Source organism: Pseudophryne corroboree, chromosome 1 (genome assembly GCF_028390025.1).
Source record: "Pseudophryne corroboree isolate aPseCor3 chromosome 1, aPseCor3.hap2, whole genome shotgun sequence".
Taxonomy (NCBI): domain Eukaryota; kingdom Metazoa; phylum Chordata; class Amphibia; order Anura; family Myobatrachidae; genus Pseudophryne; species Pseudophryne corroboree.
This window is the reverse complement of record NC_086444.1, coordinates 114,887,958-114,912,201: the sequence shown is the minus strand read 5'-3', so window position 1 is coordinate 114,912,201 and position 24,244 is coordinate 114,887,958. Positions and strand designations below refer to the sequence as shown.

Genomic DNA, 24,244 nt, shown 5'->3' with positions numbered 1-24,244 from the left:
CTCCTGAACTTTGTTAAAACTAGAGATGAGCGCCTGAAATTTTTCGGGTTTTGTGTTTTGGTTTTGGGTTCGGTTCCGCGGCCGTGTTTTGGGTTCGAACGCGTTTTGGCAAAACCTCACCGAATTTTTTTTGTCGGATTCGGGTGTGTTTTGGATTCGGGTGTTTTTTTCAAAAAACACTAAAAAACAGCTTAAATCATAGAATTTGGGGGTCATTTTGATCCCAAAGTATTATTAACCTCAAAAACCATAATTTACACTCATTTTCAGTCTATTCTGAATACCTCACACCTCACAATATTATTTTTAGTCCTAAAATTTGCACCGAGGTCGCTGTGTGAGTAAGATAAGCGACCCTAGTGGCCGACACAAACACCGGGCCCATCTTGGAGTGGCACTGCAGTGTCACGCAGGATGTCCCTTCCAAAAAACCCTCCCCAAACAGCACATGACGCAAAGAAAAAAAGAGGCGCAATGAGGTAGCTGTGTGAGTAAGATTAGCGACCCTAGTGGCCGACACAAACACCGGGCCCATCTAGGAGTGGCACTGCAGTGTCACGCAGGATGGCCCTTCCAAAAAACCCTCCCCAAACAGCACATGACGCAAAGAAAAAAAGAGGCGCAATGAGGTAGCTGTGTGAGTAAGATTAGCGACCCTAGTGGCCGACACAAACACCGGGCCCATCTAGGAGTGGCACTGCAGTGTCACGCAGGATGTCCCTTCCAAAAAACCCTCCCCAAACAGCACATGACGCAAAGAAAAAAGAGGCGCAATGAGGTAGCTGTGTGAGTAAGATTAGCGACCCTAGTGGCCGACACAAACACCGGGCCCATCTAGGAGTGGCACTGCAGTGTCACGCAGGATGTCCCTTCCAAAAAACCCTCCCCAAACAGCACATGACGCAAAGAAAAAAAGAGGCGCAATGAGGTAGCTGACTGTGTGAGTAAGATTAGCGACCCTAGTGGCCGACACAAACACCGGGCCCATTTAGGAGTGGCACTGCAGTGTCACGCAGGATGTCCCTTCCAAAAACCCTCCCCAATCAGCACATGATGCAAAGAAAAAGAAAAGAAAAAAGAGGTGCAAGATGGAATTGTCCTTGGGCCCTCCCACCCACCCTTATGTTGTATAAACAAAACAGGACATGCACACTTTAACGAACCCATCATTTCAGTGACAGGGTCTGCCACACGACTGTGACTGATATGACGGGTTGGTTTGGACCCCCCCCAAAAAAGAAGCAATTAAACTCTCCTTGCACAAACTGGCTCTACAGAGGCAAGATGTCCACCTCATCATCACCCTCCGATATATCACCGTGTACATCCCCCTCCTCACAGATTATCAATTCGTCCCCACTGGAATCCACCATCTCAGCTCCCTGTGTACTTTGTGGAGGCAATTGCTGCTGGTCAATGTCTCCGCGGAGGAATTGATTATAATTCATTTTAATGAACATCATCTTCTCCACATTTTCTGGATGTAACCTCGTACGCCGATTGCTGACAAGGTGAGCGGCGGCACTAAACACTCTTTCGGAGTACACACTTGTGGGAGGGCAACTTAGGTAGAATAAAGCCAGTTTGTGCAAGGGCCTCCAAATTGCCTCTTTTTCCTGCCAGTATAAGTACGGACTGTGTGACGTGCCTACTTGGATGCGGTCACTCATATAATCCTCCACCATTCTATCAATGTTGAGAGAATCATATGCAGTGACAGTAGACGACATGTCCGTAATCGTTGTCAGGTCCTTCAGTCCGGACCAGATGTCAGCATCAGCAGTCGCTCCAGACTGCCCTGCATCACCGCCAGCGGGTGGGCTCGGAATTCTGAGCCTTTTCCTCGCACCCCCAGTTGCGGGAGAATGTGAAGGAGGAGATGTTGACAGGTCGCGTTCCGCTTGACTTGACAATTTTGTCACCAGCAGGTCTTTCAACCCCAGCAGACTTGTGTCTGCCGGAAAGAGAGATCCAAGGTAGGCTTTAAATCTAGGATCGAGCACGGTGGCCAAAATGTAGTGCTCTGATTTCAACAGATTGACCACCCGTGAATCCTTGTTAAGCGAATTAAGGGCTCCATCCACAAGTCCCACATGCCTAGCGGAATCGCTCCGTGTTAGCTCCTCCTTCAATGTCTCCAGCTTCTTCTGCAAAAGCCTGATGAGGGGAATGACCTGACTCAGGCTGGCAGTGTCTGAACTGACTTCACGTGTGGCAAGTTCAAAGGGCATCAGAACCTTGCACAACGTTGAAATCATTCTCCACTGCGCCTGAGACAGGTGCATTCCACCTACTATATCGTGCTCAATTGTATAGGCTTGAATGGCCTTTTGCTGCTCCTCCAACCTCTGAAGCATATAGAGGGTTGAATTCCACCTCGTTACCACTTCTTGCTTCAGATGATGGCAGGGCAGGTTCAGTAGTTTTTGGTGGTGCTCCAGTCTTCTGTACGTGGTGCCTGTACGCCGAAAGTGTCCCGCAATTCTTCTGGCCACCGACAGCATCTCTTGCACGCCCCTGTCGTTTTTTAAAAAATTCTGCACCACCAAATTCAAGGTATGTGCAAAACATGGGACGTGCTGGAATTTGCCCATATTTAATGCACACACAATATTGCTGGCGTTGTCCGATGCCACAAATCCACAGGAGAGTCCAATTGGGGTAAGCCATTCCGCGATGATCTTCCTCAGTTGCCGTAAGAGGTTTTCAGCTGTGTGCGTATTCTGGAAAGCGGTGATACAAAGCGTAGCCTGCCTAGGAAAGAGTTGGTGTTTGCGAGATGCTGCTACTGGTGCCGCCGCTGCTGTTCTTGCAGCGGGAGTCCATACATCTACCCAGTGGGCTGTCACAGTCATATAGTCCTGACCCTGCCCTGCTCCACTTGTCCACATGTCCGTGGTTAAGTGGACATTGGGTACAACTGCATTTTTTAGGACACTGGTGAGTCTTTTTCTGACGTCCGTGTACATTCTCGGTATCGCCTGCCTAGAGAAGTGGAACCTAGATGGTATTTGGTAACGGGGGCACACTGCCTCAATAAATTGTCTAGTTCCCTGTGAACTAACGGCGGATACCGGACGCACGTCTAACACCAACATAGTTGTCAAGGCCTCAGTTATCCGCTTTGCAGCAGGATGACTGCTGTGATATTTCATCTTCCTCGCAAAGGACTGTTGAACAGTCAATTGCTTACTGGAAGTAGTACAAGTGGGCTTACGACTTCCCCTCTGGGATGACCATCGACTCCCAGCAGCAACAACAGCAGCGCCAGCAGCAGTAGGCGTTACACGCAAGGATGCATCGGAGGAATCCCAGGCAGGAGAGGAATCGTCAGAATTGCCAGTGACATGGCCTGCAGGACTATTGGCATTCCTGGGGAAGGAGGAAATTGACACTGAGGGAGTTGGTGGGGTGGTTTGCGTGAGCTTGGTTACAAGAGGAAGGGATTTACTGGTCAGTGGACTGCTTCCGCTGTCACCCAAAGTTTTTGAACTTGTCACTGACTTATTATGAATGCGCTGCAGGTGACGTATAAGGGAGGATGTTCCGAGGTGGTTAACGTCCTTACCCCTACTTATTACAGCTTGACAAAGGGAACACACGGCTTGACACCTGTTGTCCGCATTTCTGGTGAAATACCTCCACACCGAAGAGCTGATTTTTTTGGTATTTTCACCTGGCATGTCAACGGCCATATTCCTCCCACGGACAACAGGTGTCTCCCCGGGTGCCTGACTTAAACAAACCACCTCACCATCAGAATCCTCCTGGTCAATTTCCTCCCCAGCGCCAGCAACACCCATATCCTCCTCATCCTGGTGTACTTCAACACTGACATCTTCAATCTGACTATCAGGAACTGGACTGCGGGTGCTCCTTCCAGCACTTGCAGGGGGCGTGCAAATGGTGGAAGGCGCATGCTCTTCACGTCCAGTGTTGGGAAGGTCAGGCATCGCAACCGACACAATTGGACTCTCCTTGTGGATTTGGGATTTCGAAGAATGCACAGTTCTTTGCTGTGCTGCTTTTGCCAGCTTGAGTCTTTTCATTTTTCTAGCGAGAGGCTGAGTGCTTCCATCCTCATGTGAAGCTGAACCACTAGCCATAAACATAGGCCAGGGCCTCAGCCGTTCCTTGCCACTCCGTGTCGTAAATGGCATATTGGCAAGTTTACGCTTCTCCTCCGACAATTTTATTTTAGGTTTTGGAGTCCTTTTTTTTCTGATATTTGGTGTTTTGGATTTGACATGCTCGGTACTATGACATTGGGCATCGGCCTTGGCAGACGACGTTGCTGGCATTTCATCGTCTCGGCCATGACTAGTGGCAGCAGCTTCAGCACGAGGTGGAAGTGGATCTTGATCTTTCCCTAATTTTGGAACCTCAACATTTTTGTTCTCCATATTTTAATAGGCACAACTAAAAGGCACCTCAGGTAAACAATGGAGATGGATACTAGTATACAATTATGGACTGCCTGCCGAGTGCAGACACAGAGGTAGCCACAGCCGTGAACTACCGTACTGTACTGTGTCTGCTGCTAATATAGACTGGTTGATAAAGAGATGTCTATGTAACTATGTATGTATAAAGAAGAAAGAAAAAAAAACCACGGTTAGGTGGTATACAATTATGGACGGACTGCCTGCCGAGTGCAGACACAGAGGTAGCCACAGCCGTGAACTACCGTACTGTACTGTGTCTGCTGCTAATATAGACTGGTTGATAAAGAGATGTCTATGTAACTATGTATGTATAAAGAAGAAAGAAAAAAAAACCACGGTTAGGTGGTATACAATTATGGACGGACTGCCTGCCGAGTGCAGACACAGAGGTAGCCACAGCCGTGAACTACCGTACTGTACTGTGTCTGCTGCTAATATAGACTGGTTGATAAAGAGATGTCTATGTAACTATGTATGTATAAAGAAGAAAGAAAAAAAAACCACGGTTAGGTGGTATACAATTATGGACGGACTGCCTGCCGAGTGCAGACACAGAGGTAGCCACAGCCGTGAACTACCGTACTGTACTGTGTCTGCTGCTAATATAGACTGGTTGATAAAGAGATGTCTATGTAACTATGTATGTATAAAGAAGAAAGAAAAAAAAACCACGGTTAGGTGGTATACAATTATGGACGGACTGCCTGCCGAGTGCAGACACAGAGGTAGCCACAGCCGTGAACTACCGTACTGTACTGTGTCTGCTGCTAATATAGACTGGTTGATAAAGAGATGTCGTAGTAGTATGTATGTATAAAGAAGAAAAAAAAACCACGGTTAGGTGGTATATACAATTATGGACGGGCTGCCGAGTGCCGACACAGAGGTAGCCACAGCCGTGAACTACCGCACTGTACTGTGTCTGCTGCTAATATAGACTGGTTGATAAAGAGATAGTATACTCGTAACTAGTATGTATGTATAAAGAAAGAAAAAAAAACCACGGTTAGGTGGTATATACAATTATGGACGGGCTGCCGAGTGCCGACACAGAGGTAGCCACAGCCGTGAACTACCGCACTGTACTGTGTCTGCTGCTAATATATAGACTGGTTGATAAAGAGATAGTATACTCGTAACTAGTATGTATGTATAAAGAAAGTAAAAAAAACCACGGTTAGGTGGTATATACAATTATGGACGGGCTGCCGAGTGCCGACACAGAGGTAGCCACAGCCGTGAACTACCGCACTGTACTGTGTCTGCTGCTAATATATAGACTGGTTGATAAAGAGATAGTATACTCGTAACTAGTATGTATGTATAAAGAAAGAAAAAAAAACCACGGTTAGGTGGTATATACAATTATGGACGGGCTGCCGAGTGCCGACACAGAGGTAGCCACAGCCGTGAACTACCGCACTGTACTGTGTCTGCTGCTAATATAGACTGGTTGATAAAGAGATAGTATACTCGTAACTAGTATGTATGTATAAAGAAAGAAAAAAAAAACACGGTTAGGAGGTATATACAATTATGGACGGGCTGCCGAGTGCCGACACAGAGGTAGCCACAGCCGTGAACTACCGCACTGTACTGTGTCTGCTGCTAATATATAGACTGGTTGATAAAGAGATAGTATACTCGTAACTAGTATGTATGTATAAAGAAAAAAAAAAAAACCACGGTTAGGTGGTATATACAATTATGGACGGGCTGCCGAGTGCCGACACAGAGGTAGCCACAGCCGTGAACTACCGCACTGTACTGTGTCTGCTGCTAATATAGACTGGTTGATAAAGAGATAGTATACTCGTAACTAGTATGTATGTATAAAGAAAGAAAAAAAAACCACGGTTAGGTGGTATATACAATTATGGACGGGCTGCCGAGTGCCGACACAGAGGTAGCCACAGCCGTGAACTACCGCACTGTACTGTGTCTGCTGCTAATATAGACTGGTTGATAAAGAGATAGTATACTCGTAACTAGTATGACTATAAAGAAAGAAAAAAAAAACCACGGTTAGGTGGTATATACAATTATGGACGGGCTGCCGAGTGCCGACACAGAGGTAGCCACAGCCGTGAACTACCGCACTGTACTGTGTCTGCTGCTAATATAGACTGGTTGATAAAGAGATAGTATACTACTAATATTATATATACTGGTGGTCAGGTCACTGGTCACTAGTCACACTGGCAGTGGCACTCCTGCAGCAAAAGTGTGCACTGTTTAATTTTAATATAATATTATGTACTCCTGGCTCCTGCTATAACCTATAACTGGCACTGCAGTGCTCCCCAGTCTCCCCCACAATTATAAGCTGTGTGAGCTGAGCACAGTCAGATATATATATACATTGATGCAGCACACTGGGCTGAGCAGTGCACACAGATATGGTATGTGACTGAGTCACTGTGTGTATCGTTTTTTTCAGGCAGAGAACGGATATATTAAATAAAACAAACAACTGCATTGTCTGGTGGTCACTGTGGTCGTCAGTCACTAAACTCTGCACTCTCTTCTACAGTATCACAGCCTCTGGTCAATCTCTCTCTCTCTCTCTCAACCCTAATCTAAATGGAGAGGACGCCAGCCACGTCCTCTCCCTATCAATCTCAATGCACGTGTGAAAATGGCGGCGACGCGCGGCTCCTTATATAGAATCCGAGTCTCGCGAGAATCCGACAGCGTCATGATGACGTTCGGGCGCGCTCGGGTTAACCGAGCAAGGCGGGAGGATCCGAATCTGCTCGGACCCGTGAAAAAAACATGAAGTTCGTGCGGGTTCGGATTCAGAGAAACCGAACCCGCTCATCTCTAGTTAAAACCCTTGGTATATTTGAAAGTTTCTATCATGTCCCACCCATGTCCCTTCACTCCTACAAGCTATACAAGTTAAGATCTTTTAGCCTTTCCGGGTAAGTTTTGTGATGTAGGCCATGCACCATTTTAGTTGCCCTTCTTTGTACATTCTCTAATGTATTTATATCCTTCTGGAGATATGGTCTCCAGAACTGGACACAGTATTCAAGATGAGGCCATACCAATACAGGGGCATTATTTCTTCTTTTTTCCTGCTACTGCTTCCTCTTGCTATATAACCAAGCATCTGACTTGCCTTTCTCATTGCTTTGTTGCATTGCTTTCCTGCCTTTAAGTCACCTGAAATAGTGACTTCTAAATCCCTTTCCCCCTCAGTAGTTTCCATTACAGTACCCTTGATACTATATTTAGCCTTTGGGTTTTTGAGACCCAAGTGCCTGATTTTGTATTTTTTAGCATTAAACTGTAGTTGCCACGTTCTTGACCATTTCTAAAAATGTTTTACCCCTCCCGGTGTGTTTACCCTGTTGCAAATCTTTGTATCATCTGCAAAAAGGCATATTTTCCCTTTAATACCATTTGCAATGTCACCAACAAGGATATTAAAGAGAACTGGTCCAAGTACAGATCCCTGGGGTACTCCACTGGTAATATTTCCTTCCAAAGATTGCACTCCATTTACTACAACTGTCTGTTTCCTATCCTGCAACCAGGTTCTTATCCATGTAACTGTTTTATAATCCACCCCCACGCTTTCAAGTTTATTTAGGAGTCTGCAATGTGGGACAGTGTCAAATGCCTTACTAAAGTCTCGATATGCTACATCTACAGCTCCCCCATGATCTATTAATTTTTTTTTTCAAAATTTTTTATTGAAGCATCAATAAACTATTATTCAGACATTGTGACAAATCGTAATGAGATTTTCCAGATTACAAAAGGTCATCAAACATGAACAGGAAATAAGAAACCTCATCGCACAGTTGGGTGATACAATGTCACAGCAGTGGGTTATTAGATATGTGTATACATATGCACGCTCTGTAATTGTACCAAAACCAGAAATATCACAGTCATATTCAATGTTTGCCGCGTCACCAGTGTCCCGCCATCTCCCCCCTCGCCACCCCCGGCCGGAACAGGCCTCATTGAAGACACCCCCTCCCGCCTCTGTTGTTCATTAAAGTATAGTATTACAGAGGAATCGGAGGGTCATTTGCTGCCACTTGTAACATGTACCGAGTCGTGTCTTTTAGACTATTGTGAATTTGTGTTCGTATTGGCAATGATAAAGTGGCTATGTATGTCTCCCATGTGAGGAAAAACCTCTCCACCTTAGCCTCCCTATCCAAAGTTACCTCAATCCACTGCATTCTAAATAGATAATGTAATTTAGCTTTAAAGAGTGACAATAGTGGCTGAGATCCCCATGATCTATTATTTTAATCACAGAGTCAAAAAGTCATTAATATTTGTTTGGCATGATCTCCCACCAGTAAATCCATGCTGTTTTGGATCCTGTAAGTTGTTTGATTTAAGATATTCCACAAGTCTTTTAATAGTTGTTCCATTACTTTCCCTACTACTGATGTAAGGCTTACTGGTCTGTAGTTACTTGCTTCTTCCTTGCTTCCACTTTTGTATAGTGGAACTACATTCGCTCTTTTCCAGTCCTCTGGAATGGCACCTGTATTTAGTGGCTGGTTGAATAATTCTGATAATGCTGCACCCAGCACATCTTTTAGCTCTTTTAGTATCCTTGGGTGTATCCCATCTGGCCCCATTGATTTATCTACTTTTAGTTTTGAAAGTTCTGTTAGGACCTTCTCTGTAAATGTACTTTCATCTACCTTATTTTTATGAATGTCCTTGCAGCCTAACTGTGGCCCCTTCCCTTCTCCATCTGTGGTAAATACTGAGTAAAAATAATGATTTAGGTGATAATGTGGTATGATCGGTATATGCTGATTGGTGCACAGTCTTTTGGTGCCATTTTTGAGATCACTGTGAGTATTTTAAGGGGTCTGTCAGGCCTTGTCCATTTGACACTGGTGAATATAGACAGCTGATATAGGCTGTATGTGCTGTACAGTTGTGTATCCTGAGGATGATCCTGAATGGATCGAAACGTTGATTGGATTGATAAACTGTACTATTATGCTAATAAGTATGAATTAAAACCTCTTACTTTTTAAGTGCAAAAATCTGGTGAGTGCCCCTCTATTTGCCTCTCTATATGTGGATGTCCAGATACATTTTTGGATTTATTGGGAGCAACCCAAGTGGATGTCTAAATGATCATTGATGTGAGTGCGACCCTACATGGATTTATATATATATATATATATATATATATATATATATATATATATATATATATATATATATATATCTATATCTATCTGGGCAGTTACCCTGGCACTCTAGTTATCCACTCCGGGTACGATTTGCTCCGGTGCCCTCCCCTACCGAGGGTCTCCTTTCTGATGTAGACAGCAACAAAGAACGAGGCGGCACTCGGACACTATACAACAAACGTGTATTTAAAGAAAGTGCAATCAACGTTTCGGGGGCCAGTTCCCCTTCTTCAGGATAAAGTGACAGTGCAAAAACAAGTGTTTAAATAACAATCCCAGTACTTACCCACCCCTCAACGTGCAAACAGTCCTTCTGGTGTTTCCAGCTGGTCACTCCGTCAGAGCTTCCGCCCGGCGCCTCCGTTCGCGTCAGCGTAACCAGGAAGAGACGTTGCGGGAACCCCCCGTGCGACCATGGAAACGCTGTAAACAAAAACATACGTATATTAAGACATGAAGTGCCTATGCCACATAACATAATATAGGATGACCGATCAGGTCAATAAAGTGCTAAGTGCTATTATTTCAGCAATGTTGAAGCCTGAATTAATCCCATGCACCAATAGATATCGCCAAATACAGTTTAAAAACATATAATGAACACATCTCTTCACGAAAAACATATTGCATCATGTAACTCAATGCAACCCTGTTAATTATACATGACATCCATGGTTCACTTTTAAATGATGTATACCTCAAATGATCATATATTTCTAATGAGGTATACATCATTTAAAAGTGAACCATGGATGTCATGTATAATTAACAGGGTTGCATTGAGTTACATGATGCAATATGTTTTTCGTGAAGAGATGTGTTCATTATATGTTTTTAAACTGTATTTGGCGATATCTATTGGTGCATGGGATTAATTCAGGCTTCAACATTGCTGAAATAATAGCACTTAGCACTTTATTGACCTGATCGGTCATCCTATATTATGTTATGTGGCATAGGCACTTCATGTCTTAATATACGTATGTTTTTGTTTACAGCGTTACCATGGTCGCACGGGGGGTTCCCGCGATGTCACTTCCTGGTTACGCTGACGCGAACGGAGGCGCCGGGCGGAAGCTCCTACGGAGTGACCAGCTGGAAACGCCAGAAGGACTGTTTGCACGTTGAGGGGTGGGTAAGTACTGGGATTGTTATTTAAACACTTGTTTTTGCACTGTCACTTTATCCTGAAGAAGGGGAACTGGTCCCCGAAACGTTGATTGCACTTTCTTTGAATACACGTTTGTTGTATAGTCTCCGAGTGCCGCCTCGTTCTTTGTTGCTATATATAAATATATATATATATATATATATATATATATATATATAAATATGATTATTATAAAAAAATTTTTTTTTGGGGGGGTTATACCTGCTCTTGCATACAGTACCACTTCCTGTGCCCAGCGAACCTCTCTACGGCCTGGCATGTATCCTACAATATAACAATATCAAATAATGTAAAATAATGTACAGCCTAGCCATTACTCCTGGACTGTCCAAATGCTGGTCATTGCTGGATTGACTGTACACGTCAGAATTGAACAACATAAAATATAGTCCAGCAATTACCAACTTAATATGCAGCCTAGTAATGACCAGCTTACTGTGCAGATACACAAGTTCTAGAGTACAATGTGGTTGGCATACAGTACATGATTAGTCATGAAAGTGTTTTGACCAATTTCGTCTTTGCATACATTTGTCTATTGACTCCACACCTGATTGTTAGAGCAGAATGTAAAATGTGTGAACTTATTGTTTCATATTTTCTATTTCAGGGTGATTCTGGTGGTCCATTGATATGTAACAACAGATACACCGGTATTGTCTCGTTTGGGCCCTTTAATAAATGTGGTGATCCCAAAATACCAGGAGTCTATACACGGCTAACAAACAGCTATCTCAAGTGGATAATCGATACAACTGGTGGAGATTCACACTGACGTCTAGTGTCATGCTGTCACCAATGCATTAAACAGACCTCTGAACAAACATAGTAGAGAGAATATATGAAATATATGAGAATTATTCATCGGAATAAATGTACTAACAAGAGCATAGATTGTGCACAATTAACTTCACTTTATTTTTGTGACATCATGAAGCTGTAGGAAGTTATCTTGTCAGAGAAATCGCTACATCGACTTTATATAGGCCCATAGAGTGCTGACGCCTAGTGGGCTCTTGTATACTTAATTGTTGATAGGCAAGCGCTAATGACAAAGTTGTACTGTGTGTTGAGAAAATGAACAAAGCAAGACAAGAAAAATAAATACATTAAAAATAATAGAATTCAGTATGTTTACGGCTGTTCTTAAGAATGCTATTAGGGAATAGTGCAGTTGGCAAGGCACAATCCTGGGGATGCGTTGGTAACACAGTGTGAGCTGTATTTGCGCTGTCCCTATCCTTTACCCTAGCCAGCGGGGTCTTCTTTCTCCTTCTACTTCAGCCTGGCGCTGTATTCGGCAGCGTGCAACAGCCGTGGCATGTATCGATGATGTCAATGGCCGCACTGAATGTAGCGGGGAGTATCCAAGCGCTGGAACCACAGTCTCTCAGTAAAGCCTTCAACAGACCTATACGTTTTGCGCCACTGCTGGTGCTTTGTCAAGCGCCCACATCCTTGACAAAGCGCCCACAGTGGCTCTACATAGACAAATTGGTTTACTGTACAAGAGAGAGTTGGGGGGGGGGGGGGGGAGCAGGGGGGCATCGCTATGCAAATAATTTGCTCCAGAATGTTTCATATTTAACGAAATTTGCACCATCCCTATGGTAGGTGTTGACCGCTGTTGATTATGGCCTCCTATGTAAATGAATAAGCGTCTGTATATGCCACTAATTCAGATACACACCTGTGACACTACCAAAACACACCTATAAGACAGTCCATCTCCGTGCACTCACTTAGCCACCTCCCAGTCATTGCCCAGCAATTCCCAATATATTTCTGAGACCGCGTGTCTCAATCGCAACTGGGGCTCTGTGCGCATGGACTCTGCACATATGCACAGTGTAGCTTGTACAGTAATAAGAAAAGTGGCTCAATTGTTTCCAGCAGCGACATTGCGCGCAACCAATAAGAGAAATATATAGCAAATGCAATAATTGAAAATATACAATATTTCATAGAATCAAAGTTTAAAAACATTCTCATGTTAAAATTGTATTACACATTTGTGAGCACCAGGCAAACGTAGCTTCTCTGCTGCCAAAGTGCTTATGGTCCTTTGCAAAATAAATGTGCAGTTTCGTGGAATCAATTTTAAAACAATTATTTGTATCAATATCAATAAGGTCTTGGTTACGTAGTGAAATAATACTGTCCAGATGGTATTTTGATGTCTCTCTGACCATCTTTGGGGTGGGAGTAGGTGGATACCTACAATACCTCTGGAAATGTTCATACTCCATCACCACCCGGTCTTGTCCAGTCCTCTTCATCTAGCTTAGTTCCACCTCCCAACTCTCATTTTTACTTATAGTATCACCAACGTACAGTACCTCTGCCTCTTGCTGCCTGCTGTTTTTGTTAACATTATGAAGCATGGGCAGGGCAGTCGAGAGCCGGGCCAGGCCCAGGTACTTTTCAAGGGGCGTGGCCTAATCACAGAAGGTGTGGTCATGTACCCTTAGAAAAAAATACAGAAAAAATAGTATTTTAAATACCTCCTTGGCCACACTGGAGCCCAGTACACAGCAGCATGTGTTGGGCTGAGGAGAAGAGCTGCAGCTGCTGCCAGGTATGGGGGAGAGGGCCTGGGCACCTACTGGACCCTCACTTGGCCCCTCCATCAGATCTGGGCCTGTGTAATTTGTACCATCTCCCCCCTCTCTCGGCACCACTGAGCATGGACATACTTCCAACCAATAAGGGTGCCTGGAGGATCGAGTTTGGGAACCTTTGATTGAGGGTGTGGGGACGGACATTACCCATTAGGCATGTTTACACTGATTTTTTTTTCACTTATGTGAATAGTGAGCAAGTACTGCAAAGTAATTATATCCTTCCAATCAGAGTCATGTCATGTGTCACAAATCCCTATTATAAAAAATAATCCACAGGCTCCTGGGAGCACATGGACTACATGAATATTACCTTTACATACATTGGTTTTCCATTGTGTTTTAGTGCTCTGTCATTGCTAGACTGTTAGATTGTGTCTTTCCCAAATGAGTTATACACCACAGTAACCTCTAGAGGGAGTGTGTACATCATTCATTGCTGACTGAGAGTGTAGCAATTTCTAAAGTGCTGGCTAATGTACAGTATGCGTTACATTAGAATATGTATTGTATTAATACAGTGGTTCTCAAACTCGTCTCTCGGGACCCCATCAGTCTATGTTTCCCAGGTCACCTAGCAGGTGCACACAGGGATAAACGTCAGGATATGAAGGGTGGTGGTGGTGGTGGGGGGGTTTGGGGGAGAGGGTGGAGCCAAGCATGGGGGTTGAGACTAAGGTGAACCAGTATATAACTGGCCAATTAAACATGTGTATATAGATCCACAAGTTATATACAGGCTATCTATCTATCTATCTACCTATATATACACAACACACACACACACACACACACACACACACACACACACACACACACACACACCTACATGTATATAATATACATACATATATGTACACTTACATATATACGGGATACATATGATATCCTGGCAGTTGGGATGCCGGCTGTCACTATACCAACAGCAGCGTCTCAACTGACGCAATCCCGGCAGCGAGTCCCCTCGCGGGCTCACTTCGCTCACAACGCATCCAGCACAGTGGGTCGCAACATGTTCTGTTCTCACTCAATGGGTGGTGTGGACCAACCAACCGAGTGTGAATATCGGGCAGGTGCCGGGATTCCGTTTGTCGGGAAAATGCGCGCTGTCGGGATTCTGGCGGTGATCTCCTGAACGCCGGGATCTCGACAGCCAGCATATTGACTATACGCAGGCTTGGACTGGCCCACAGGGGAAACCACCGGTGGGCCCCACTGCCTGGGGGCCCACCTCCTGCTTTAAGGATCAGGTTCCAGACTGTACACTTGAATTATACATTATACATATGTTACCTTATACTGGACTATGGTATATTTTCTACAGAGCATTGCTGTTATTAATCTGGTACATTATCATGCATGCAGCAGCTTAATATACTGTATATATTTATGAAGAGGCCCAGATGTTGCACTCTCTAATGGTTAGTCAAACCAATGAGGTGGCAGGTCACACCCCCTCCGTGGACTGGCCACACCCCTAAACATGGGCCCCACCACTGCATTCCCCCGGTGGGCACTACATGCCCCAGTCCAACACTGACTATACGCACATACATACATACAGTGGCGTCAAGAGGGGTGTGCGGGGGGTGCGGCCCGCACCCGAGTGTCACCCTTAAATGGAGTGACACCAAAATGACCCTAGTGGCGGAACTTGTGCCGGTCAATGACAATCCGATTCATTGCGCTGTGGCTGCCAGTCTGTCAGCCAGCCTCCCGTGAGCGGTGTGGACCCTGGGTTAGGAGGACGGAGTCACGGAGGTCAGGAGGAGAGAGAATGGGGACCTCCCCTCTTACCACTCCCCAGCTCCTCCTCTCTGCCTCCTGAGTGGTATGATCGTGGCTAAGTGAAGAACTGCCCTGCCTGCACACTGAGACGCTCTGTCGGTGGCTCACCAGCACTGTGAAAGTGATGAAATGATGAAACTGAAGCGATGAGGACCCGGACGCAGAAGTAAGCATCACTAGTATTGTAAATCATCTCCTCTCCTGCATCTGCCCTACCAGTGTAGCCGCTGGAGGGAGTCCCGCTCTGTCCCCAGCCACAGCAGCAGATTGTGTTCCTGCTCACACTCACACACGCATCCTGCGGCCCCCTGAGAGCCCAATAATATTTGTGAAGGCAAACATGGCCCCAGGGACCCCTGAGACCTGGTGCCACCACAGACATCAGGTCCACCCCTCCCCACCCTGCTTCTCTTCCCACCTACTGTACTTCATAATGCTGCCAGATTCAAACATATTCTGGTGAAAACACTGTCATTGTCACCCACAGTCTCTCCCCAGTCACCCACTACCTTTCCCCAGTTGCCCACTGCCTCTCCCTATCATCCTTTGTTTCTCACTGTCACCCCTCGCATAGGCAAACGCAGGGGGGGTTCCGGTTGCCCAGAAACCCCCCTCCCCTTGGCCAGTGGCTCAAATTGTGACAATAGCAATAGTATATAATACGATTACTAGAGCTGCTGCCACAACATGCAGTTTAAGGGACAGAGCAGAGCTGCTGCATATGCCCAGTGGTAGCAGCTTATTTTACCTAGTTTGTCATGTGTGAATCTGAGTCCTCAACCAGTGCACTGGACCAAAGTGTAGCTACCAGGAAGAAGAGACAGGAGCCTTACCATGAGGTGGGAGAAGGTATGCTTTGGAAGTGCAGTACTGGTTCTATTATGTTTGTGCATCTATGTATTATTTAAATATGTTTGCTACAGCCTATACTATTATGTTAGATGTTAATACTGTATTCCATACAGTATCCAGTGTATAGAAAGACCAATGTTATTGTTTACATTAATATCCACGGTCATTACCAGGTTCTTCTACCACTCTCCCAGACTCCCATACTTGCTCTAATGTTCCGCAGAGTGGAAGATTGTTGATTGCATTGGAAACCCCCCTCTAGAAATCCTGCGTTTGCCACTGCCTCCGCTGTCACCGTCTGCCTTCCCCTGTTACCCTATGCCTCTCGCTGTCTACCACTGTCACCCTATGCCACTGCCTGTCACCCTCTGCTTCCCGATTTCCCCCACTGCCTTTCCCTTGTCACTCACTGCCTCTTCCTTTCATCTCTACCTGTCACTACCTGCCTCTTCATCACACACAGACTCTCTCGCTGTTACCCTCTGCCTTCCATCTTCCTCTTCCTCTCACCCACTGACTACCCAGTCACCCACTGCCTCTACCTGCCTGCAACTCCCATCATCCACTGACTCTCTGTCACCTTCTCCCTGTCACCCTCTAGCTCTCTGTCACCTATTGACTCCTCAGTCACCACCTGCCACCTTCGGTACTATTGTGCAGCAGAACATGTATAAGGGGTACTACTGTGTGATGTAACGTGTATAAGTGACACCATGTGCAGTGTAATGTGAATAAGGTTGTGCTGCCGCGTACTGTAATTTGAATTGGGGGTTCTATTGTGTGGTCATGCCTTTTCCTTGGGATACCAAGGATATAAAGGTACTGTATAATGTTAATTTTGTTAGCTGTTTTATGTCACTGCTATTGCCATTGCATTCAGTGATATACAGGAATTATGGGGATCAGTAAGAAATCCCCGCGATCAGGAGACCGACGCCAAGAGCTCAACAGCCGTGATACCGGTGTCGAGCGCAGCATGTCCCATCGCGAGCTCGCTGTGATCACCATGCTTCGGGCCTTCCCCCTCGGGTGGTTACGTGGACCACCACCCAAGTGGGGAAACCAGCCGGTATTGCAGCGGGTGATGGGATTCCGCCATCGGTATATTGTCAAAGTCAGAAAAATATCACGCTACACACTGCCATATTTGCACCTCATGCGAGTGCCTGTTGCACGTTCATGAGCCCTGCCGTGCGTGCGCATACTCGCCGCTGCGGGCACCCGCAGGCGCACGGTGTGCGCATTTACGGTAAAGTTTATGTGCGTCTAGCGGGCGACTCGTTCGTAACATATTTTAACTATATAATGTATTTTGTAGATTATGGTCCCTTTGATAGAATCTGAAAGTTTAGTTAATGTAGCATGTTCATAGACAAAGAGATCCCTCTTTGTTTGATACGAAGGGTCAGACAGGGGTTACACAGTGGTGTTTAGTATCCATCGGAAGAGTATTTAATTAGCAATATTCCGGTGTTGGTTTGGAGCGGATTAATCGCTCGTGCGAATAGTTATGGACATAAGAAGTTTATGGACATTTGCTATTATTTGCACTTTATTATCCATGCGGCGGGAAACCTAGTTTCCCACCCACCTGAGCAGTTGGAAATAGTCACAGCCCACCTGTATGAATCAACCTATGACCTTTTGTTATAATGCGAAGACGAATTCCTGTGTCCAATGAACAATAAGAATATAGGGACCATTGTACTGTATTATGTGTAGGGTATAAAAGGACAAGCCGACCTGGGCCAGCTCTCTATTCTCTTCAACGGTTCTCACCACTGATAATCGGGAGCTGGATATCCAGAGGCGCATGCGATTGTTTCCCTTGAGCGTAAGTTTCTCCGCAACCATATTGCCTTTATTGTTATTGTGAGCCATATCTCTCTCTCTCTCTTCTCCTCTTTCTCTTAAGTGTTATTGTACTGTTATTGTATTTCATGTGTAGTTATCTGGTTAGGTGGTCAATGTTATTTTGGTAGTGTATGACTTGTATTGTATTATTCTTTTGCAAATAGAACGTTCATATAAGGTGTTAGAACCTAAGACCGGTATCTGTGTATTCATTATATTTCTAAGTATTCTCAGAGCGTCGGAGACGCTCGTACAGCTTTCAAGTTAATAAGGTTACACTGTGTTACATTTACACCCTATCACTGCACCAAGGTTTATTGCATAAATACATTGTTTATGGTATAGTTATAAAGGCTTAACATTGTGAGCGTCAGCGCCGCTTGTGATCTCCTCGTGGTCCCAAGCGTCCGCTACGCTAGTAACATATCATTACGTTAGTCGGCAGCCTATAGCGTGCCTGCCTGTGATCTCTTGGCCGTGAGCGAACGTGACGCTCGAGCGTCTCGACTACGGCTAAGCGATTGTTACGCAACGTGCGTACCCTTACGGTATACCATACGTCAATAGCGTACTGTGTTCTTTCACCTTTTAGAGGGTTTTAAGTAAGATAAATATTCAGCTTTATCAATTGGCTGCTCGTCCGTCCTTCACATATCTGCACTAGGTAATTTCAGCAGACATTATCCATCAGCAAAGGGCGGGAGGTCATATTCCTCGTAGTGCTGACTGGATAAGCATCTGCTTCGCTTAGTAAAGGGTGCTGAAGGAATCCGGAACCGGAGGTAAGAACAATACGCTAGTGTCTTTTAAAACTGTTTATTTCTGTCTTGCGTACGCACGCACGCATATATCAGCATTTCTTTTCATTCGTGTATTTTCACATATCACTCTCCTGTTTGCCATTTCACAATTAATAACGTGCTAAGAAAGATTTGTTGCTATTAGAAGTTAAAGAGTAAAAGTAATACATTAAGGGGTAATTTGTAAAGCACGCACACAGCTTTGCCTAAGATACAAGGAAAGACCTGGGTGGTGCTCGGTAGATGATTACAGTTAAAGACATTGATAAACGTGTTAATTGTATTTCTGTGGACATATCTGGCTGGCATACACGTGTTTCTAACAAAAGGGTTAGACTAGTGTACGCAACGTAAAGGCCAACGCACGCAGCGTATATTACGCAACGGAGCGTCCGGGTACGCCCACATAATTCAAAACACATGATAGTATTTTTAACAGGCGAAAAGGTGGCAACGCGATAAATAGCGCAAGTCAATTTTAGTGTCCGAAATTTAAACTAATAGATCCTTCTCTAAATTTAAGACTCATCTGGTCTAAAGGAAAGAAATTTCTGCGCAGAAATAGAAACAAAAGTAAAGTGTACATGTGGTGAGTGAGTGTTGGTATATATATGTTTTTACAATTTTTGGGTTGAACCACAAGAAGTCGAGTTCTCGTGAGGTACATACATGTAAGTGACGTGCATGGTGGCTGGGGAGGCATCCCTTGTTAAACATAAATTTGAGCATTAGAGTATAGCAGACCAGGAGGTCTACTGTAGCACAGACCAGGAGGTCCGGAACAGACCAGGAGGTCCAGGTACAGCAGACTAAGAAGTCCGCTATAGAGAAAAGAGCACAACCCAGGGGGTTGGTGCAGAACCCATATAGGCCATTAAAGCTCTGGCTGAAGGAATTCGCAGCCGCAATTTTCGATTCCACTGGTCGCTCCGCACATAAGATTAGTTGCTTATGTGCCGAACGATTGTACCGCACGTAATTGTGTGCATTAGTTAGTAATTTGACCCAGTACCATTTGCGTACGCTAGAGGGGTCATAAACGCTATTTGTACATTTTAACGTGATTTGTGAATTTTTTTTTATTTTAAGGGAGGTTCGCTGGTCACTCAAGGACTATCCAACAACTAATAGTTACTGGAAAGGGTCAATGCTCTGCGGAGCACACAATCACATGTTCCAGTAAATAAAGGTTCATAGGGGCCCTAGGTCGAGTACGCCAGCGCTAAGGCAGTGTGTGGGCATATTGGTCGGCGTGGGCGAGTGAGTGGGGTACTCGGTAAACCGCCACCGTCGGCCTATCTTGAACATCTTGGTTTTTGTAAGGGTTCGCTGAAGACCCTGATTAAGGTCAGAGGTAGTGAAAGCAACACCTGCAAGTTATGGGGGCCAGTTGTTCAGGTAGGGGGCGATCAACCTCGGTTCGGGTTGATTCAGTAAACCGACCAATCGGGTCGGCAAGGTATGTAATGTGTGAAAAATACGGTTCACACACAGAGGTTTTATGTGATGAATGGGAAAGAATGACTGTACATGACGGGGAGAAGTTCCCAAGAGTAGGCAGCTTTAGCCCAGATGTGTTACTAAATCTAAGGAGAAGGATATGTCTCATTAAATCAGCAAAGAGACGGATCAAACATTATGATTATTTACAGTTATGGCAACAGGAGGGTGAAATACAGAGAGGATTGGCTCAGGCAGCGGGATCTAACCCCATCAGGAAACTGATAGCTACGGCACCACCGCCACCTTACATAACGGGAGAGAAGTTGGTTGCGGAGAATGACGCACTAATGTGTAATAAACAGGCACTTAGTAACTGTATAAATGTTAAGGATAATATGAATAAGATGAGTAATGCAAGTATTAACCCGTGCAAGTTGTACCCTGTTTTAAACTTTCCCCAGGAGTGTGATCAAGAGGACGAATCGGCAACAATATCGGCGCTCTCTCTAGCAGCCACCATATCAGAAACAGCAGTAGGCACGTCCCAACCCCCGAGATTAGTATCAAAGGCCCCTAGCGGAGGGACAGGTGAGGTCGTATCAACGGGTAAGTACGGCACCATACACTACGCTGAAACCATATCACCACAGGCTGTAGAATCTACTCAGAATGATGTTATTAAACTTAATCCCGTTAGGGTAATAGCAGTGCCAAATGGGAAAACGGACACTTCAGGAGTCACTCCTGTCAGAAACATTGCCATGCACTGCCCATTTTCCCGAATGGAATTAAGAGCAATAGTGTCTGAATTCCCTGACCCTAGAAAAGATCTAGTTGCTAGTCAGAAATACATTAGAGACCTAGGGAATACGGTAGAGCCCAATAACAAAGACTGGCAGATATTGCTGAGGGCATGTTTACCCTCCAATGTCGACTCAGCACAATTCTTAGCTGACTGTAAATTAGATGAGGATGTACCCCTTACGGATGTGTACAACCAAGACAATGTAAAGAGGATAAATTTACAGTTAAAAGAGTATTTTCCAGCTGTAGTTAAATGGAACAAAATTTTCTCCATAAAACAAAAAGAGTCAGAAACAGCTGCTGAGTATTTTCATAGGGCACTACTAGAAATGGCTAAATACACAGGCATTGAAGATATTAAGACAAATGTAAATCATAGAGAAGTAGCAGTATCTGTGCTAATGGATGGTTTAAAAGAAGCATTAAAGACAAGGGTACAGACCACGCAACCATGTTGGCGAGGTCTGTCGGTGGCTACTTTGAGAGAGGCCGCTGTTGATCATGATCGCAATATCACCAGACACAGAGAGTCACAAAGTGATAAGTTAATGGCAGTAAGTATACAGGCCCTGACCACAAGGCAACCTTTGTATAAATCTCCAAACCCTGTGGGTAAGTCAAATGTGGTAACTTGTTATTCCTGTCATAGAGAGGGACATTTTGCACGAGACTGTAAAGTGAAAAACACACAAAAATCATATCAACCCCCTAGACAACGACATGACACACGAAATTGGGATCAGGGACCGCAGAGACGGAGTCACGAGCCACATGCAGGGGAAACAAAAAGGTATCCCCCAAAAAGAGACTGGCAAGTCTCTGGTAGTTCCCATTTACCCCCTTCTCAAGTAGTTGCTGCCAGCGCGATTCAGGGAGGTCACCATACCCAATAGGGGTGTGGCCATACCTGTAATCTGCAGCCAGTGAAATTGATTGCAAGCCTTGGAAGTGAACCCGGGGTCACAATTGATGTAGCTGGTAAATCATTAAATTTCCTTGTAGATACGGGGGCGGCCAAATCAGTGATAAATTCGACAGTGGGCATGAGAACCACTGGTAAGACAATTCCAGCCATGGGAGTAACGGGAGTAGTCCAGCACTACCCTGTTAGCAAACCAGCAGAGATTACGATAGGGCCTTTGCATTCCAAGCATTCCTTCTTGCTGGCAGCATCGGCACCGACTAATCTCCTGGGAAGAGATTTATTGTGTAAAATGGGGTGCGTCATTTATTGCACTCCTGAAGGTGTATTCTTAGACATACCAGAGAATCACGCTCAGGAAGTGCGAGACATGTTAGACTCCCCATCAAAATTAATGTCACATACTGTTATGATAAATAGGAATCCATCCCAGGTAGAAGAAATGACATCCCAAATACCAGAGTCACTGTGCACAAAAGATGGACAAGACACTGGATTAATGGCAAACGTAGCTCCAGTAGTTGTGCAAGTAAAAGATGGTAGGATAGCTCCAAAAATCCCACAATACCCTCTGAAGCCAGAGGTGGAATTAGGAGTATACCCCGTAATAGAGCGCTTGCTACAACAGGGCATTCTGGTAAGAACATACAGCACTGCCAATAGTCCCATCTTCCCTGTGAAAAAGAGTGGGGGGAGGGGTTACAGGCTAGTACAGGATCTAAGGGGGATTAACAAAATAGTTGAGAGTCAATTCCCCGTAGTGCCAAATCCAGCTGTCATCCTTATGCAGATCCCTCCCACTGCGAAATTTTTCACTGTTATTGACCTCTGCTCCGCCTTCTTTTCGGTACCCCTGCATCCTGACAGCCAATATTTGTTTGCATTTACATACAGAGGAGTCCAATACACATGGACTCGATTACCACAAGGTTTCATAGACAGTCCAAGTATATTTTCACAAGCTTTGCATGATTGTTTACAGTCTTTCCAACCAGAGAGTGGATCAATATTGATACAGTATGTGGACGATTTACTACTGTGTTCAGATTCACTGGAAGCGTCCCTGAAGGATACGAAACAGCTCCTGTTTCATCTTTCAGACACAGGACACAAGGTTTCCAAAGACAAGTTGCAATTATGCCAGCCTAAAGTAAAATATCTGGGACACTGTCTAACACAAGGACTGAGACACCTGACCGCTGATAGAATTCAAGCAATTAGAGACATGACTCTGCCACAAACCCAGCAACAGATCAGAACGTTTTTTAGGAATGTGTGGGTATTGCCGTAACTGGATCCCAGGGTTTTCCATTCTAGCATTACCTTTGCAGGAGATGGTTTCATCAAACAAACCTGATCGGATTTCGCATACAGACGAATCCGAGATGGCATTTGAGAGACTCAAACAGTGCCTAACGCAGGCGCCAGCATTAGGTATGCCAGACTATGGGAAACCCTTTGAGCTGTACGGAACAGAAAGTGCTGGTTGCGCGGCAGGCGTCCTAACCCAAAAGCACGGTGATACCAGCAGGCCGGTAGCATACTACAGCGCTCAGCTAGATACGGTAGCGCGATCCCTCCCTACATGCTTGCGAAGTGTCGCTGCAATAGCATTGCTAGTCACAAAAAGCGAAGATGTAGTGCTAGGACACAACCTCACAATTCATACACCACATGCTGTGTCAGCCTTGCTGAATTCTGCCCAAACCAGGCACGTCTCATCAGGGCGGTTTACAAGATGGGAATTGGCATTAATGGCCCCCGTAAACATCACCATAAGGAGATCAGTGCATTAAATCCTGCAACATATCTCCCAGGTGTGCCTAGACAGGCACAAAGGGTGGAGGACGAGAGTGATGGGGAAGGAGGATTTAATACAAGGGATGACACACATGATTGTATGGAATATTTGACCCAAAATTTCACGGCAAGACCTGACATCAGTGACAACCCACTGGAAGATGTAGATTTTACTTTCTACACTGACGGTAGTTGTCACAGACAGACGGACTCGGGAGACTTGTGTACTGGATACGCAGTCGTAGATGACCAAGGCACCATAGAAGCAGAACCGCTAGGCCCACCTCACTCAGCCCAGGTTGCTGAACTGGTTGCCCTAACCAGAGCATGTGAATTGGCTAAGGGAAAGTCAGCCAATATCTACACCGATTCTAGATACGCCTTCGGGGTAGTCCATGATTTCGGAGCCCTATGGCGCCTCAGAAATTTCATGACGGCAGCTGGTACACCGATAGCGCATGCAGCTCACATCAAAAGACTTCTAACAGCGATACAGGAACCCGACAGAGTGGCTGTTATCAAGTGTAAAGCACATACATATAGCCAAGACCCAGTATC

The 24,244-nt window shown here is 45.1% G+C and overlaps 1 protein-coding gene across 1 annotated transcript in view; it reads left to right on the top strand.

The window, feature by feature from the left end:
- The window catches only part of LOC134972877 (granzyme A-like), a 43,765-nt gene extending 31,872 nt beyond the window's left edge, over window positions 1-11,893 (top strand). Inside the window, exon 5 of the mRNA XM_063946504.1 lies at window positions 11,413-11,893. Within this exon, the coding sequence (XP_063802574.1) occupies window positions 11,413-11,577 (165 nt within the window). The 3' untranslated portion in view covers window positions 11,578-11,893. The remainder of the gene's footprint in view (window positions 1-11,412) is intronic.
- Window positions 11,894-24,244: the final 12,351 nt, after the last annotated feature.